Below are 20,406 nucleotides of genomic sequence, written 5' to 3'. Positions count from 1 at the left end.
AAGTGAGTGAGAGGCATTCGGCCACAATCGATGGAGGTGTGGGAGACATCTAGAGGGCGCAAGTGAGTGAGAGTGAGACTGTCAACATGCAAATGCGTTTAAGAGCGCGTGGGTCGATATATGGCCACGCCAAGTGTTTCTCGTGACTATATCGGGAACATATGCATTCTTAGGTTATAGGTTACCTAAGGCCCCTAAACCAAACCGTAGTGTCGGGCTACACTAAAAAGTACTGTTAGCCTGCACTATAATGTAGTATAAGGCTTCACTGGATAGTACCGCTTTTCTTAAGAAAAAATAAAAAAAATAAAAATGATGTACCTCAAGACGTAAGGGACACGAGTGGCATTTGGTTCTACATATGAGTTGTTTATATGTGCGACAAATCAATCGTGCAAAATACATATAAGGGTCGCAGGGTCTTTGCGTTCACATGAGTACGGGAGAAGCAATTGGCGCTTCGTAAATATGGGGAGGGGGGGGGGGGCACTACAAGAGTACGAGAGGTGTATTTTGCGCTACGTGAGTTCCGGAGATGCGCTTGTCGTTACATGAATACGACAGGGGCATTTTTCGCTACATGAATATAGTACGAGAGAGGCACTTGGGGTCACATTGTACAACAGAGAAATTTGGCGCTACATTCGTACGGGAGAGGTTTTGGTGCTACTTTCGTACGGGAGAGGCACTTGGTACTATACTGGGGAGGTACTTAATTGGTGCTACAATGAGTATGGGAAAAGCAATTGGCGCTACACAAATACGAGAGAGGCACTTGGCGTCACATCATTACGAGGGAGAAATTTGGCGCTACATGAGTGCTGTCGGAGGTAATTATACGGCTGCATAAATACTGGAGATTTTGGTGGTCTATGAATACGGGACATCACTTGGCACTACATGAGTAGTTAATTTGTGCTACAAATATGGGAAAAGCAATTAGCGCCACATAAGTATGAGAGAGGCACTTGGCGTCAAATCATTACAGCAGAGAAACTTGGCGCTACACGAGTGCTGGAAGAGCAATTATAGTGTTACATAAATACCGGAGATTTGGTGCTACTGAGTATAAAGGAGGCACTTTGCACCATACGAGTACGGCAGAGGCAATTGGTACGGGAGAGTCACTTGCGTCATGGGTACGGCAAATGCCCTTATTGCTGTTTTGGCAAGAAAACAACTCGTAACGCTACATGAGCACCAGAGAATCACTTATTTCCATATGAGCACTGTACATGCAGGCACTTAATGCTACATAAGCTAGTACGAGCCGCGGTGTTTGGTGCTACACGCGGTTAAAGCGTCAAAGAATCAGACCATGCATGTAAGATGATAGCGAAGCCTGAAACTGTATCAAAACAAGTTTAATTTATTGTACCACATTGAATTTCTGTTAAAATATATCCCTTTAAAGACTCACTGACCTGTGCACGGGTTATTATTAATATGACGTACAGCATACAATATTGTGATCAAGGAGTTTTTTTAAGTCTCGTTTACAAACTATGCCTGTTCTGAAAACCAGTGCTTGTGCTTCCCCCAAGATTCGAGTTTACAAAACAATGAACTTTTTTGTTCCCACTCCTTATTTTTTGTAAACATGTAAAGCATAACAGACACTTGGCGCGTGAGCTTTCTTTCAAAATTTAAATACATACCCACAATGTCTACACATACGATACGTCAGTTTGCTAATATGAACCAAGGCGAACGTGCAATAATAGCAAATAAAAGCAAATAAGTCAGATCACACGTATGATGTCATCGCGCAACGCAGTTTGTATTAATTGCGGTACGTGAACTTTTTACAAGTTACAATCACACGTTGATGATTGTATCAGTTTACCACTCAGTAAATATTCCAACTTCTAACTTCCATACACAGTATACGTGGGTAACTAACGGACACTTTGCATACATAACACTTGTGACTTCACCGACACCTGGACTCTTCCCACATATGAACCAGTCGTATAAAACAATAGCTGTGTTATAATGAGACGATCCAGATTGTGTACTATATAGCTGTTAATGGCTGGCGCAGCCCTCGATGATTCACGCGCAGGAAATACTGACTTCTCCCCCTTTTTTTCCTTTCTTCGCCAAGTTGAACATTTGCCTATATATAGGCACATGTAGGACAGGCTTTATCCACATACACACAGGGCCTGTCGCAGCGGCAAATAACATTCCTTTGGCGGTGACGTATAGCTGCCGGCAGAAATCTGACCTTGTTGGGGACCTCCGCTAAAGTCTAACGCTAAAGTGGTACCGCCCTATAACGCTCGCGTATATCCCGCTCTGTGTCGTCACACCAGTCAGCTCTATACCCAGACTACTGCTGTCCGGCGCTCTGTCTGTACCTAAGTCTTCAGACTGTGTCAGCTCTCACTGGACATATCGGAGGTTTACACTGAGGGCAATTCAACTGCCACTTCTGACATCACTCTAGAATTTGTCTCTGTTGTATACAGGTAAGCCGACAGGTAAATATTATAACACGTGTCATAGATCGGCGCATTATAGTCGCGAAAAAGTGGTTGTATGATGATTTTGAAACTTGAACTTTATCTGGGCTCACGGATCTATATTCTGCCCTATTTTACGTGGACTGGCAGTATATCTTGATTTGCTTTTAGGGTTGGGCTGTCAGCTAAAACCAAAGCATCTGTGACGAAATGCTATCAGTGGTTATATAGTCAGATATGTTCTGCTCACCGACCGTCTATAGCTGTGCATTGTATGGTGATCGTTAAATATGGATTTACAATCAATACACAGTGGCCGGATTGCAGCAGATCGGTTCACGCACTTTGACTAGCTTCGATCTTCAAACATGAGTTAAGTAGTGTTGTGCAGCCGCCAATACGGCATGTACGATGGTAAATTGTTGTGAGAAGGAAATAACTCTGTCATAAATGAGAATGCACATCAGTCGTCCACAGGTTATTGACTAAAAAAGTGCATCGCAGGTTTGAATACCCCCTACGTTTGATAATGGCATGGTCCGTTACCATGGGTGAGCATATATCCCCGATTAGACCGTACCATTGGTTAGGAGATCTGTGGGGAATAACAGGTTGAAGTACACTTTTCCTGTTGACGGATGTTCTTCTTCAGTAGATTAATCTTCAGTGGAATAAAGCCATCTGGAGAAATTTGCTGTTCACTTATAGACGTATAATGTGTACGTGATGTATATATATAAGACTTGCTATAAGAAACTGATTAACTCGAACTGTGCCCAGTTTCTGTTTTATTATTTTGTTCATCAGATATAGATTCATCATTGCAGTGTAATTTGTTACGACCTCGTCATATTTGTATAAATGTTTTTTGATGAATATGGCAAACATTATATTTTCGACCAGTAATCCGTGTTTCGAAGCTTTTTAAGTTATATGACTGAGTTAACATAAATCAGATCGTTTAACTTTTTTAAGAACTTTGATTCTGGATAAATGGCATCATTCAATCAATCGGTAAAGTTTCATTTTGATTTTCATGTCGAAGTGTTAAAGTCACACTGCATGCAGTCCTATCCTTTATACATGTTACTTATGTGTATACGATAACATGTTATAAATCTGGATTGGAATGTATGCTTTTATATAAGTGAGGCGGTCGGGTGTAAAACCACAAGGGCTAGAGTTTACATGTATACGACGCGCCCAAACTGCAAAACTATTCATTTCCAAATAAATAGCTGCTTCTATTGTCATTTACACTCCGATGGCAATAAGGGGTGGCATATAAGTGCCATTAGGTGTAAAATATCACAAGTAAAGTGTTAATATTCCTCGTTCTGAAGGTTCATAAATCACACCCGCTAGTTACCATGCGGAACTGAGTCATTGTTGTTGGTGTGGTTGTGTATACGAAGGGCGAGGCGGTGAAGCAGAAGTGCCTATAACCTTTATAACCAATATTGTCACCAGAGCCATTGGCGGGAAAAGCTGTTGCATACTTTTTGTTGGTATATTCATCCCTATACAATATGGACTCGTCCTGATTGAAAACAGAATAGGTTAGGTGGGATCAGTTGGAACACGTGTGATCGGAAAGCTTTCAAAGCTTGACTCATTCACAGGAAATGGGGGTACTCATAATGTGAAACCGGTTCACTGCGTTCAACAAACTCTTTTGTACTTTTTTAACCATCCCTAATGCGGGGTTTGCAAGCCGGGGATGTTGACAGTTCCAGCACGTTCTGTATGTACGTCAGATGCGTGAAGTGTGGGGACAGTTGTGGCCTCTACTGTCTGAGGGTTTGTAATATGTTGAACAGGAGCGATGTGTCAGGCCTGTCACCAGTGAAATGATTTGCAATGAGAAGGGAATGCTGTTACAAGTCATTAAAAGAAAAGGAAAAGAATAGCTGTTGCTTTCATATGTAACGCAAATACGATTGTTACTACTAGAACGGAATAGCTGAACCAGTCAGATAAAGGCTGTTTAATTTCAGGTGATGAAAATTCTTGACGGCGGACATTTTTATTCAGTTGCTCATTAGGTTTCGATGGTCGGCACATGAGCTAGTACGCTATTAATAATGAAAGATAAATTAATCAAATCAGTTTACCTTTCTTATTCAAAGCAAGCCACAATCAACTCGAATTACGCTTTAAACTGATACAAAGGCTGTAAAGAGTGTGCTTTTCCTAAGAAATGATGTTGTTACTTATAAATTCAGACGTTTTCTTTTCGTATAAACCACCGAGTTACCAGGTAGTCCACATGCTGTTCACATTTGTGTATACCTGTGTGTTCTCTAAGAACTGACATTAGCATGAAGAGAAACAAACTTTTGGAGGCATTCAGTGATATACATGCCAGCCGTTTCGATCTCTTCATGGATTACATTAACCATATCTTGCAGTACAGAAAGCTCTAGCTCTCCAGACTTGAAGCCCTATTGTATTGATATGATCGACTCGTACATACACATTTGCACATGTTACAGATTGCCACACAACCTATACAGTTATATCCTCTATAAGTATCATGACCTAATTCACCGCGGTATTGAATTGCCTGGCATGTGCCTTTTTAATTTCCTCATATATGCAGGAGCATTCGATCGTAGTAAAGAGTTGCAGCTTGATATATATACGGCTGACGTTAAACACAGGCCTTCATGGGGAGTCTCTCCCAGTGCAGTGGTGACTTGAACATGCGTTTTTCTCTTTTATAATAAATGAGTTACCAGGTAGTCCACAAATCGTCATTGCAAAGATGGTCGTGGGCATCCCCCGAACTCTACTTGGTTTCCTCCGATCACAATGCTGCCCGCCGTCGTACAAGTGGAATATTCTTGAGTACGGCGTAAAACTCCAATCAAATTAATAAAATAAAGTCATCGCAAAGACAGGAATGGTCACTATATACCGCATAGCTTGGACCCGAATTGCCTTAGTGGAGAAAGGTTTCACATTTCAATACCCAGTGGTTTGTATTTGCAGTTACCCTAGAGACTATCCTCTGCATGTGATCTATAGTGGAACATTCATGGCTTAAAAGAGCTAAATGACAAGGCTGAACAGGTCAATTTAGAAAGGGCAGCTTTTTATCTGACAGTCCTAAACGTTCCTATATCCACTTCATTGCATGATTGCGAGGAAATGACAGTTTTGATTCGTTAATGCCGGTTCAACCGCTGTACACGAGAGACAACCGGGCGTTCCCTCCGCCATTATGTCAACATCCTCCTGTCTGCTGTCTATAACCCACCGTTTACTTCAGACCGGAAGTCAATTGTCTGATGGAATGTGATTGTTTCTGAGCTGAACTCCTCGTCCAGATCATATAAAAAAATCCACCAAATATCAAATATGGGGATAGTTAATTTACATATATACATGATTACGCCATGCCATTGCCAGAAACAATGACGCAAGAACTTAACTGAAGTAAATCTGAAATCGAATTTTCGTGATGTTCTCTGTGTCATGTTGCCTTATCACTTGCTTTAAATATAAACTATACATCGACAAAAAGAAAAATTAGACTTGATAAGCTGTGTCAAAATGAGGTTTGGTAGTTGGTTAATATGCTTAAGTTGACCAAATACGTTCAAAATAAATATGAAAGTTTGTTATTGTCTCTGTATTACTAGTACATATGTTTGTTATTTTCTCTGTATTACTAGTACATATGTTTGTTATTTTCTCTGTATTACTAGTACATATGTTTGTTATCGTCTCTGTATTACTAGTACATATGTTTGTTATCGTCTCTGTATTACTAGTACATATGTTAGTTATCGTCTCTGTATTACTAATACATATGTTTGATACTTAATCGGAAAACATGGTTCGTTTAATCAACAATGTGATGTAGGAGGCCTAATTTAGGGCAGAAATGTGTTAAGATACATATCAGTCAAATTTCTATAAAAGCAGCTTAATTGAGAAGTCCCATGCTGTCTGCACTATCTGGTGTATTCACATGTCCACAATTAAGCCACCTGGTGTTTTAGCTTTTAAATCGTGAATTGGTGAAAGTTAATGTAGTCCTATGTTAAAAGGAAGTTCGGACCCTCTTAATTGAATGGCCTCTTTATACGCTGACCACCACAGCTAGGCCACGGGCATTAAGTACTTGCTTTTATTGATATAATAGGCAAGGTCAAAGTGTGGTCAAGCATAGATCGGGTTGACCTTGTCATTATTCCATTGTATGCCGTTCACGCTGATGTGCAGTCCACAATAATAGATAAAGGTCTATGCAGGTACGTATGACCGGCGAGTGCACTTGCACCAAGGTCAGAAAAGCCACATACGATCTTCGTTAAGCGCGACTGAAGCGAGAGGTAATAACATTATACTAAGGGAGAATTCATTTCTTGGTGGGTCTATCACTTCCCCACTGTTTTAAAGATTTCTTTAATGGCCGCTTCATACGTGTCTTTCGATTAAGCCCAAAATGCTTGTTTTTATTACATGATAGACTGAGAAGGCTGAAAGTGTATTATAAGTTTCATCGTTCATAACACTTTGTTGATGGACTAGTTAAGGAAATCTATTTTTCTCCCGAGGACATTGTGGCTAATTGTAATTAACTCTCACAATTCTAGTTTCCTTATTAAGTGACACCAGGTTTCTTTTTGGGTGAACTGAGCTAAGTATCAGGCTTTATTGTGATGCTGGTCGTATATCACTAATATACAAGCCTGTCTTCATTATTTATGGGGGATTATTTCTTATTTTAAACCATTTAGTCTATTCAAAGTTTTCGAATCTACAGTTGTCTTAAAGTGTAGCTGACATCATGTGGATGCACTTTTGCCTTTGACCATATATGAGGTCTGTGTATATTACTGCTGATTTAAATTGTGACCTTGTGGGTTTAGGTTGTTTTGTTGTGTTACAGTATTAATCTCCATCCATATGCCATAATTATTTGCTTTTCGTCAATATTGCGTTAAATTGTCCGCCCATGTATTGCTGGGTAAAGTTAAACATTTGATAACATTAAAAGGAAAAGACGTCTCTTATATATCGGGCAGTTGTGTACGTGGAAGCATATCAGAGGAAGTACAAACTTATGCACTTGTAAGAAACGATGTCTCACTCATGATTGGAAACTGGGCTGAAATCGAGAGCATAGGTAAAGCTTTGTTTGACATAGGAAGAATACATGACCAGTCATTTCATACAAATGTAGCTATATAACCTAAGCCATTTTCTGTCTAAAACGGTTTCCTTTCCTTTATTTTACTCTCGACAGAATTCATAGGGGTTGTATACCGAGTACTAATATAAGATACTATTGATACTCGATGGACCTGTTCAAATCTGGTCAGAATGAATTATTTTTTAGAAAGTGTCTTTAGTATGCATCATGGCAATGCTTCCTGGCACAGTTTCCCACGCCATAGTTCATGGTATACAGTCTTTAATTCATAATGCTGCATGCCTCGCCATAGTTATATTCGTATGACTCGGACATCTTTGCCTTGTGTGTTTCTCACCCAGACTGTAGATAACCTAAAATCAGCCACGGTGTTGAATGGAGGCCAGGCAAATAATTGCTCAAGCATGTGTTACTTTCGTGACAGGCATAAAGGTTTGGTAGATGTAGTTAGTTTAGATTGTAACGTTACCTGCAGCCAAATTTATAAAATAAGGCGTATATACATCAGGGTTTTGTTCTGTACAGGGGAATTTCCCAGTGAATAGTTTGCTACCCTGAAATTAGGTGAAATATGCAGTTCGATTTGTATATTGTGAGACGGTGCGACGAGAGAAACGAGAGTTTTCTTGGCAACAACAGCGGCTGGCTCTCTTAACAATGAATTCAAGCTAATTATTATGATAGGATTGAAATAGTTTAACAGTTCAGTTAGACAGAAACATGCAAACCGGTGATAAAGAAGTGGTGTGGAGCAGAAATGATGGATATAAGTTGTCGCTGCATGGAGCCGTATATATCAAATCCAATACTTCATAGCCTGCGTGCCTGGTATAAAACAGATATATCGTTTCATCCCTCTTTCTTCATTACTGTTTCAAAAGCTATATTTATAACTCGATAGGGAAGGCCCATGCTTTAGATCTACAAATCAAGGGTTTGCGCAAATCTGACAGGAAGAACGTTGCTGGACCAGCCTTAGCATTGAGGCGCCTTGTCTTAGACAGCTTTCTGTGATAGCCAGCTGCTCCCGTAGGAATGAGTCACTGTTGCCACATCAGTATTAGAAACCGATGAGTTATCAAATGTTAATGGTGCTGAACTCTCTGGACAGGCCAGCCAGGCTTCAATAAATACTGACTCACCGACATTTTGGACATCGCGGAACCAAATAGGCGTATGAAATGAAATCTTTATTGTTTGGAACTTATAATATTGTTAAAATCCCTGCCTGGTTTGATTGACAACTTTCCCGGAAAATTCGAAAAAAGTTCAGTGATTTATCACTAGATACTGATTTAATCTGAAATAGAAGATTGTTTAGATGACCCACATAAACCGTGAGGGCGACAAGTACACATTACGCGTGACAAGGAAAGGGATGCCTGTTTGCTTTTTGCAAAAAAAAAAAACATGGCTGCCATGTAAAACGCTGAATGTCAAACGTATAACCATGCGACATGTTGTTGTTATGTTTAATTCTGTGTGCTGGGCTTTCGGGCTGTTTGCTCTTTTGAAGACATTCACTTGATAAACTGGAGGCTTCCCAGAATTACGTATGACTCTGTATTGTAATTGCTTCTTTTCATGATGTTTACCTCCGAAACTTGAGATTTCTTAGAATTCTGTATCCTGGAATACGAATGTTTGCTTTTCTGGTGATTTTCGCTCCATGCATAAACCGGATATTTTTCAGAAATGGTATGCTAGGGTGTGACAGTGGGGCATTTATTTGACCTTAAATATGACATTTCACAATTGGCATATTTGACAATAGGCATATTTGGCAATTGGCACATTTGACAATTGTCATTTTTGACAGTTGGCATATTTGACAATTATCATATTTGACAGTTGTAATAATCAATCTTGAGACGGCACATTTCGACTTAGAGATACAGTTTTAACATAGTACGGAATGATGAGAAAGCTTTGAACAAGCAGGCGACAGAACAACAGTTACTGATATTTGCTTCAAAAAAGTCACTTTCTGAAGGCCTTTGCTACCTATAAACCCCTCTCTACTGATTGTTGCGCCAGTGAACTACAGTGATGTTAGCAAGTGTTGGCTGGGCCTATATATAGAACTTCACACTCTCAAGATTAGGGATGTAAGACTTGCAGTTAAGATTCGTCGGACACCTGCGACCAGGGAATAAGGGTATATCCAGTTGCATGCATTTTAATCAAATATTTAAATATGACAGATCTGTTTACTAAGACCTCAATTCATTTACGAGAGTCTTAGATTGGTATGGTTATATTCGTATGGGATTGTGCTTCGGTGAAGCGTATAGAGCTGTGTGTATTATGTGGTGATGTCTGCAGCTATCCCAGCCTTGCTAAATCCACACTACGTCCCTGACTGAAACTGGCTATTTGCTTTACCTTATAGTCAATTATCTGCCGAGCCGACGAGCAACTAGTGACAGTTTACTCGGGAACTGTTAGTATAGTTCCGTCACGCGCTGGGATGGTGCGATGTGACGTCAGCGTTGGTAATCATGGTAACAACACGAGGAATGCTCATCAGAAAACTGATAAATGCCCTGTATCTTGTGTCCTCATAGAGACGCGATTGAGTAGAAACTACTTTTACAACCCATGCATGATCTACTAAAGCTATTCAGATATTTATTCGTATGAAGAAAGGCTAAAAAATAGATGGAAACCAACCATACACGTCTTGTTATTTCGTCCTGTTCACTGTTCGCAGAGGGTCTACCGACTAACATAATAAACCCTTCGAATTCTGTATTTAGCACTTCATCGTATCAGAAGTAGAACAGATTCCGGTCGTAGTACATGTATGCATTTAAACCAAAACCTTATACATGTATTTCCTGAAACCCGGATTAACTTATACTGTTTAGGTTAAACTCTTGTTTCACCTCTTCTCCTGTAGGACCTTATCTTGTTCCGGAACTGTTTACAAGGGTTTGTAAATGGATTCATACAATCGCGGCCGTAAGTGGAAGGTCTTCCAGCAACGTGGGGATGGTCGTGGGTTTCCCTCGAACTCTGCCCGGTTTCCTCCCACCATAATGCTAGCCGCCGCCGTGTAAGTGAAATATTCATGAGTACGGCGGAAAACACCCATCAAATAAATAAATAAAAAAAATAAATAAGTAAATAAGAAAACATACGATCGGCCCATACCTGAAACAAACGAATGAGAGAACGAGGATATTTATTCACGACCGATGAGCAGATCACTTGCTCAGTCTGTATTGGCTTCTTTTGTAAGCCGGCAGTGCGATACGATACCGGGACGTCTTATGTGCATTTTTATAGCTGTGAAACATACATTACTCACAGTGAATTGATGATTGGAAGAAATATTTATATGCCAACGCTCTGAAAGCTTCTTTAACGAGTGTTTTCTAAACATCAGTTTGAAAGTAATTTGTAAAAAAAAATGTTCCGAGAAATTTCACTTACGAAACTTTGTGAATAGTTTGTGTAGAAGGTTTCTTATTCTCTTATTAATGTATTGCGTCATTAAGATTGTCGTGGAGATTGTCGTGGAGATTGTCGTGAAATTTGTCGTGAATATGGTCAGTATATACCGAGACGATTAGAAATGAGGGCAGTTTACATACTGGCAACTACAAGATTAAGAAGATCTTTTTAAAGAAGACAGAACAACTGTTATCACTTTAGACGTTTTACATGCAAGCTACTACCTGATGGAAGTGGCTTTTGTCCAAATCCATGGAATGCGCTGCACCTTCTCTTTTCATTTTAGTAACTATTTTCTGGAAAGTACGTCTTGTAAGGTTAAGGGTGAATCCTTGTTAGGGTAGGCAGGTAATTGTTGGGTTAGCTCTGGCCCGGTATCTGGTGCTAAACTGCGAAAGGTCAAGGGTAAGACATTTGACAGGAGTGAGTGGGTGATTTTGCAAGCTCACCTGGATTTTACCTGGGCTGAATCTGTAGATAGTGTGTGCTTCAGCTGCCTTCTTTAAGTTTTTGCCGTACTAAGCACCTCATAGATACAGAGAATCAGGTAATGTGAAGGCTTTCTTTTGGCTACAGATTATGGGTTATTTTCCAGTGGAGTAACTTCTATGTTTTGCCTGTCCCTAGTTTGGGATTCTCGGCCACGACTCGATGTAAGGGTGAAGACTACCTTTCTTTACTCATTCCACTACTACATCTTACATTGCCGTTTTAATTACGCATTTGTTATACTTTTATCAGTTGCATGCCTAAACTAATGCGTGTTGGCATTTGGATTGCCATTGTGGCTAGTGTTTCAGATTGCTTAATGAACGTTAAGGTTACCGTGAAGCAGTTAGGCTAGTGTCTTGGACTGCTTTGTGAATCACCAAGGGAGACTACCATACCATTCAGCTAATGTCGTGGACTGTTTCGTGGGCATTAATGCGAATTGTCAAGCCAATAGGCTGACACTTTGAACTGCTTAGTGAACATAAAACGAGACTGTCACGGCTTTAGGCTAGTGTCTAACTGGTGTGACAGGTTGGTGAGCCAAACCAGACAGAACGAAATGCCGTCATTATTACAAGTGTCTAGTGAAGTACATGAAAATAGTCGATAGAAGGGAAACCAGCACATGCAACACAGAGTCAGCCATTACGGATGTTAATATTTTAACATAAGGTACATTTATTGACGTGATGTTTTTCTGGTTTTATTTTAGACAAAGTAATAAAAAAAATGGCTAACAGACCAAGTGGATATGGCCTCAGCGGCGAACTGCAAAGGAAGGTGAGAATACTGTATATTGTTATTCCTGAGTGAATAAATTGTATGTAAAAGTTAACCAATATACCGCTTAGGGGCTAACGGTTGAAAGTGCCTTTTTTGTTGCAAAATCACTGTGAATATTGTTATCATTGTTCATGTTTACATATGGCATTGTTTCAGATGGCTGGCAAATATGACGAGAATGTTGAACAGGAAGTCGTTGGCTGGATTGAAGCTGTCACTGGAGAGAAGTTGGTAAGTCCAACGGTTAGATCATTCACAATGACTACCATCTGGGAAGGTCGTTGGAATAGAAGAGGCATTGTCTGGAAAGTGGCCTGTTTCACGACACCATTTTGGTCCAAAGCCTTAATCTTCTTTACAGAACAAAAGTAATGTGAAGCTGGATGCGCAAAATTTGGCTGAAATGGTACTACCACAGCACAGACTCAAAGGTGTCAGACGTTATCAGCTATCCCGTGTAGGTCTATTGGAGAGTGTAATCTGAGTTATCGTTTTAAACTAAAACCCCAATTCGCTTTTTGAAACAGACCCCTGCCTCGCCATGAGGGATGTACATACTGGATATTGTTGTGGTCATCAATGCTTTTCCCATCTTATCATTGATATTAAAAAGCTTTCACTCGGCAAAGCAAAGCTATGGCTCGAATTTTCATTTCATACAGCATCTTCATATATAATTTATTCGACTTGCTGCAGACAGAGAAAGCTTTTGTTTTAAACTTCATGCGAACACGCGTATATAGAAAAGCAGATGGTGACTATCATACTCCATTAATATAACTCTTTTCATACAATGGTTTTCATACAACTTATTTATATTTTTAATGGAGATCTTGTTGTATCGAAGTGTCGTCTGTAGTGACTGTAGTTGCAAAACTTGTGGTTCTGTTGAGCGATAACATGACGCAGAACTGTCATGCACACCTTTGCTACTAACACATTCATGTGACCACGTTATAATTGTAATTTGTTTTTCAGAGTCAAGGGGGAGGATCCCTGGGTGCCGATGGTTTACAAAAAGTCCTTAAAGATGGCATTATTTTATGCAAGTATGTAATAAGCATCTTTGTGTTCTGGCTCTATAGGATCATGTAACTGCCTTTCAGACTTATTTCAGACTTCATGCTTTTCATATAAAATCTGATACAAAATGAATTGATTTTGTTTTAACTTGTTTTAAAAGAAAGTGTGCTCCTCTTTTTTTTGAAAAGAGATTTCTCGCTTGTTGTTAAACCACCGTGATTAAAAGCAATTTATCGTTGCGGTATAACCATTTGCAATGCTGGTGTGCCCCAGTTCATGCAAGAATTGACATTGGTGTGTCATGCTAAATACGCGTTTGGTTACAGGTTGATGAACAAGTTACAACCAGGAAGTATCAAGAAAATCAACGAGGGCAAAATGGCTTTCAAACTGATGGAAAACATCGGCAACTTTTTGACAGCTTGTGAGAATTACGGTTTGGTGAAAACGGATCTCTTCCAGACGGTGGATTTATTTGAAGGACAGAACATGCATCAAGTTGTCAACACCATCCAGGCATTAGGAAGAAAAGTAAGTGTTCAGAATGTCACGCTAATGACTGATGAATTATACTACTGACGATTAAGAATTCTCGTCAGCTTCGATGTAAGCACATAATAATCATTTGTCATGACAAGGTACGAGTTACATCACAATACGTTCATACCAGTAAGTTTCAAAGCTAAGATCTTTACCGAATATAAATAGTTTCATCTTTGCACTGTATTCGATTTTTCCTGACAATTAAATTTGACTTTGTCTCATTCATCAAAGTATCAGTCAAGATAAGGCATACATTTTGTCTCCTCGTTGAATTTGTTGAGATTAGAAGTAAGAATTATTTAGACGTTTGCAATGAAAGAAGAAGTGTAAATCTGTCATTGGAACGTATAGATTATTCTCGGTTTCCGCTGTTTATCCCGTATAAAGTGGTTAGTGTTAGTCTAAGTCTTTAGACTAAGCAGCTGTATGACTCGATCGCCCTGTCTGTCAATCAAGCAATCAGTCGGCCGTGGCTTAGATGGTTAGCGCAGGGTAATGACCCAGGAGCCTCTCACTATGAGTTCAAGTCCAGCTCATGCTGGCTTCCTCTTCGACCGTACGTAGGAAGGTCTGCCTGCAACCTGCGGATGGTTGTGGGTTTCGTCCGGGCTCTGTCCGGTTTCCTCCCACCATAATGCTGGCCGCCGTCGTAAGTGAAATATTCTTGAGTACGGCGTAAAACACCAATCAAATAAATAAATAAATAAATCAGTCGGCCGGACAATCTTTTGACATCCTGTATTTTAACATGGGGTTCCTATCTCCTAACAGGGGCTTCCAGTCTTTTAACTGGGACTTCCTGCCTTTATCATGAGCCAACAACTTAACAAGGGGTCAGTGTAACACGACTCGAAGCAGTACGCGGGATATCACTTTTATTGCGAATTGTCACTTGCACTCACGATTTCTGTTGATTTCTATTTGACAGGCTAGAACAAAGGGATTCAATGGACCAACAATTGGCCCCAAGGAGTCTGATGCCAATGTCCGTCACTTCACAGAAGAGCAGATGAAGGCAGGAGAGGGTGTTATTGGATTACAGATGGGAACAAACCAAGTTGCAAGCCAGAAAGGGATGACGTTTGGCAAACAGCGCATGATCATTGACTGAGAACTCCCCTCCCCCCACTCTCCATTATTCAGGAGTAAACAGCTAAACTGTAGACTAAAGTGTCGACTTATTTGCTTGCCACTGTTTCTTCATTGTTCCCGAGGTAGTTTGTACTAAATACCTATGTTTATCTCGTTCATTGTCTGACTACATCCAAAGAATTTTTACGCCAGGGTGTAAAAATGATATGTGACGTCAACGTTCTGCGCAAGTAAGGATGTTCTTCCCACAGGCCTTAGACTGCTTCACTGTTGACAGAGCCTGCGTTTATAGACATGAATGTCAAGCTTAGGATATTCAAAACCAATGCTATTTAAAGTTGCAATAAGAAGAACAATTGAATTCGTTTATATTTTCAGAGTTTTAGAATGAAAAAATTACATATTCCTTGGTATTGTTTGCAAGCATTTTTTACATTCCGATCTTAGAGGGTTTTTTCCTTTTGATGGTTGGCAAAACATGACTAATTTTAATGTTTTTCTTCTTCCAAAGTTTCGTATGGTATTTCATGGAATTATCATTAAGTATACCTTCCTAATTTCTATCTATTTTCTTCATACCTTTTATCAAGTTTCTTGTTTCTTGTTAGTGTGTATATTATAGTATGTCATGGTTAACTTATGTTCTCTAGTTGCAGAGGCCAGTAAGTGGGACCAAAATTGTTTGTTACGCATAATAACAAATAAGGTTGAAATAAATGATACCCAGTCACGAAAGTTAGTTTCCTAGTGAACTGTGTTTACTTATTTTTTGTTGTGGTTTAGTCAGGTTAAAAGAACTTATTCGTCACAGCGCATGCGCCGCTCTCCACACTATACGGTACAACATGGTCGCACTATAGCAAATTTGGTATGGAAACCTTTGTTGGTCAAGTTGATGAGGCAGAAACTGAGGTGAAAAAAAAAAACACAAACAATTTCCAATCTTTGGTTTTATTAACATTCGATATTTCCTTTCATCTAAAGTATCCACAACGTGATTCCATTGGACATGGACAGCTTTATTATTGATGACTGTTGATTATTGGTCCGCCTGTACAATCCCACGTGTGTCGCACCAGTCGAAAGATCAAACCTGTCTAATGATGGCAGTGATGAAAAGCGAGCGTAGAGAATGGCACATGCGAGGTTAGCCATGTATAAAAATTTAGCGTCAGGAGCCATTGACAATCCATGACGATTCAACAGCTACCTCCGTACTCTGGCCCATACTTGAAACTCCAGACCATGATGGGGTGCAAACGTTACATTCGTCAAATATTTGAACTTGACTGACTTGGAGTAGTATGAATATTATAGTATGTCAGAAGAATTTGCTTAAAAGAATGGAGTCGTGGGTTTCCCGCGGGCTCTGTCCGGTTTCCACCCACCTTAATGCTGGCCCTTGTCGTATAAGTGAAACATTCTTCAGTACGATCAAATATCGAGTAAAAGGCTGTGTTAAACAATAATTTTATTACTCGCAGTAGATGTAATTGCAAATTTGCAGGCATAGTGGTAATTAGACTGCATTAAAAAGGTACTAATTTGCCCATACAGTAACGTGATGTCCCCCCCCCTTCTCCATAAGATGATGCATTGTTGATCAGAATAGACAAAGTGAGAGTTACTCTTCACCAAATATTTCTACTAAATCATCTTAAGGTTGTAAATCACTGTTGAGGTGTGTTCTAGATACGTCTTTCAGTGATTTTCCTTAGGTCGATTGGATTTGTCCTTTTCTTCGATAATGCATGTCCACACGATTTGGTTCCGCCTGCCCTTAACTGTTCTGTGTTTAAAATCTCTCCCGAGCCTTCTGAGCCAGGCTGGAAGAGGCTTAAGATCTTCAGGTAAACGTTTTAATTCCAGTAACTGAAAATGTAGTCAGTTTCTTCGCTGCGATGCTGGCCACATGGGGCGGAGAGGTCTCCGCAAAATTTTACTACTAGCATAGGTGATATGTCCAGAAAACATAATCTCTAAAAATAATACTGTTAAATGAAGGGTAATCTCGAGGAAATCTATTTTGTCTCAACATCACGCAAGGGAGAAAAAACGGAAAAATGAGTGCACGTGTTCTTCTACATGGGCTGCTCTACAATACATAACAAGGTCTGTAAGCCTATCAGAATAGACTGACGTTTCCGATCTGTGCGGGGGACATTAGGTAATGAGGGACGTTGTAATGTTGAACAGGGTAACGTTAAGGGCTGGGTATATCCACATCCGGGTGAAAACAAAGGTACACTCATCTCTGTTAGTCCACTGTAATAGAAAGAGGAACTTTACCGAACTCTGAAACCTTAATTCAGGGATGGAGCTCTTAATTTCCACAAATACTTCAAGGGAGTTTATAAAGTTGACGGTGGACCTTTTGTTCTCGATGTCCCGAGTCTTAAGCTATTCTTTATTAAAAGCAGGTTTGCCCGTGAAATGAATGAGTGAGTGAGTGCTTGGGGTTTAACGTTGTACTTAACAATTTTTCAGTCAAATAACCACGAAGGAGTCCTTAGAGTGAATGTTATGAGCCTCTTTGTTGCAGGACTGATTTCCACCGCTCTTTTATCTAGTGATGCTTCACTGAGACGACTTAACCAAGGCAAGTAAGGCGCCCTGCCCGAGCCAGTAGGCCTATACTGGTCAACTAGTCGTTGCACTATCCCCTTAATGCTGAACGCCAAGCGAGAGAGCTACAACTCCCTCGTTTTAAGTCTTAGGTGTGACCCGACTCAGAATTAACTCTGGATCTATTGCTCCCGAATTGAACGCTCTACCAACTGTGCTATCGGGGCGTAAACAGCACCGTATAGTTGCCTGCACTTTAGATGTTGGTATTATTTGTCGCAGGAGGGGACGAGGTGGTCGAGGTGGTTAGCGTGCCGGCGAAGCGCAATGACACAGGAGCCTCACTAATACGGTCACTTTGAGTTCAAGCCATGCTGGCTTCCTCTCCGATCGTACGTCGGAACGTCTCACGGCGACCTGCGGATGGTCGTGGATTTCGTCTGGCTCTGATTGAGTAATACTTCCTCACGGGCAATGATAGGCTACACTGTAAATGTTTATGTTATTCTTGTTGCATCTAGTTAGAACATATCAGGATTTTGTGTTTTTTTATATAAAACTTTGCCTAGGTTCACTATACCCATACATGGACTTTTACCAAGGTAACAAAATGCTATGACTTCACATGCGGTTGCAATAGTTGAAGAGTACAAGCTGCACATGGTTGAATGGCATGGTATCACTCGAAAGTTTTGGGATATGTTTTCTTTGCATTGATGTTTATAAATCTACATAAATAGTAAGGGAAATCAATGCGCTTGTGTACCCTTAAACCCTAAGGAAACGAACCAATCGGCTCTTGCAGAGATTTCTTTAACCTGCTTACTCAGAGTTGTCTCCCATTCATACCAACGCCTCTCAAACCCTCCATTGACGCACTGAAACTGTTGGCCACATTGTTGGCAGTATAACTTGGTCTCAAACGATTTTAACCAACTTAAAACGTCTAAAAGAGACATCGAGGCGACATGTAGAGGAATCATGGTTACAATCAAACAGTGAATTTTAAGCAATAATGCTTATATAAATATATGTTTTTACGCACTAGATGGTTTTTTTCTTGTCGATTGTGACTTGTTATCTACAAATTTCCTAGTCCAATCCCGGGATTGAACCCACATACCGTTGGCCTTGTGGTTCGGGATCGCGCTCCTTATTCACTGAACCAAGTCCCGCTTACACTTTTCAACATGACTGGACATTAGGAGCTTTTTTTTGGTTTGCACAAAAGGATAGCTTTCAACTTAATTTTTCAAGCTGAAACCATTCCATACACTCACGTCTAAAGGAATTCTGCATTCTGATCAAGACAGGACAAAAAAAAAAACAATGAACTGTTATGAAATATAATGTATTTATTGCATGTACCTTAACTAAAAACAAATCAGATTCGATGAACGCAAAGTCATTCATCATATACTTATTAAATGAGATACATATTTTCTTTTCCAACTAATTTGATCACACGGTAATTTAGTGACGTTCCTAATACTGCTATTTTGATGTTTCTGGCCAATGAATGTGGGGGTATACCAATACAAGGAGAACCAGTACCGCTGATAACCTGGTCACATTCACTGTTCTTTGCAGGCATCTAATATGATACAGACATTCTCTCACCTTTGAACGTGAATACATGAGATGCACTAGCACGCAATATCAAAAAATCTTACCACCGTGTTGGTATATAGCTTTCCTGGAAAAGGGGATCTCTTCTGCGCATATTTAACTTGGTACTAACTTAGTTATAGTTCAAAAACTAATACTTAAAAAAAGAGAAATACTTAAATCCAACACGACAATAACATCTTATTTGACATATTGCAAGCACTTATCATGAGTCTACACTGTGCCACAAGCCTGTGGGAAGCAGAGAGTACTATACCATTAAAAACAATCGGTTCATTTTATAACAGAAAGTCTGTTGTCTAAATGATGATATTTTAGTTATTTATTTATTTATTTGTTTAATTAGTGTTTTACGCTGTAGTCAAGAAGAAACCAACCTCCTAATTGAACTTAGAATATATTCTGTTATTATAACATAATACTGTCATATTCAACATAATATCCTATTACAGTTTAATACGTGTGCAATATTTAACAGAATGATGTACTGCAATACCACAGTACATTGTGGTGTCAGACAACAGACTTTCTGTCAAATATAACAGATTACTTCTTTGATAGCGCGTGCGCGCCCAAGAAACATTTCCGCCCGACAAATGGTTAATACTAAAAGTGACTCCGGATTTTTTACGAAAACATAAAGTATTACACTTCACAATTTCGTTCTTTGTATTATACCAATGGTTTCTCTACATAACCTAGCTAAAAACATGCATTTATGCGTATATAAAATATGGGTCAGTCCAATACAAAACGATATCGAGACCTAGGAAATTGCAAAATGTAAACCGGTTTACGAATACGTATATATTTGATTATAAAAGCTCTATTTTCAGAAATATATGGAATGAATTGTCTTTGAAGAACCATGGCGTATGTTAACAAACCACGGCAGAATGATTGCGTATATGTAAAAGTACATATATACTCGTGCTACTTAAGTACATGTTCACTAATACTCCTCGTTATAATTTCAATAAAACTAAATCGACACTGACAGACATAATAATTTTGGTTTAAAAATACAACCATCAAAATAAAATCGCGTTCTTCTTTTTTAAAACCTTGTATAGCACACATTTTACGTATATAATACTAAATGAAGATTGTGAATGAGAAACGTGGAGCAGAACAGACTTTTGCCGTTCACGCATCAGATCAAAAACTTCAGGATATCAGAAATGA

The 20,406-nt window shown here is 39.6% G+C and overlaps 1 protein-coding gene across 3 annotated transcripts in view; it reads left to right on the top strand.

Annotated features, from left to right (window-relative positions):
* LOC135472470 (myophilin-like) overlaps positions 1-15,774 on the top strand; it is a 36,209-nt gene extending 20,435 nt beyond the window's left edge. The window contains exons 1-6 of one of the 3 annotated variants that reach the window (XM_064751988.1): positions 2,199-2,486; positions 12,299-12,366; positions 12,526-12,600; positions 13,348-13,418; positions 13,719-13,923; positions 14,864-15,774. In XM_064751988.1, coding sequence (XP_064608058.1) covers positions 12,316-12,366; positions 12,526-12,600; positions 13,348-13,418; positions 13,719-13,923; positions 14,864-15,046 — 585 coding nt within the window. In that variant the 5' untranslated portion in view covers positions 2,199-2,486; positions 12,299-12,315 and the 3' untranslated portion in view covers positions 15,047-15,774. Of the gene's footprint in view, positions 1-2,198; positions 2,487-12,298; positions 12,367-12,525; positions 12,601-13,347; positions 13,419-13,718; positions 13,924-14,863 lie in introns of those variants that run through there. The other 2 variants (XM_064751987.1, XM_064751986.1) reach the window with 2 other exon arrangements.
* The last annotated feature ends 4,632 nt before the right edge of the window (positions 15,775-20,406 follow it).

The sequence above is a fragment of the Liolophura sinensis genome, chromosome 8 (assembly GCF_032854445.1).
Source record: "Liolophura sinensis isolate JHLJ2023 chromosome 8, CUHK_Ljap_v2, whole genome shotgun sequence".
NCBI lineage: Eukaryota > Metazoa > Mollusca > Polyplacophora > Chitonida > Chitonidae > Liolophura > Liolophura sinensis.
Note: the sequence above shows the minus strand (reverse complement) of the source record. Positions and strands in the feature narration are given on the sequence as shown.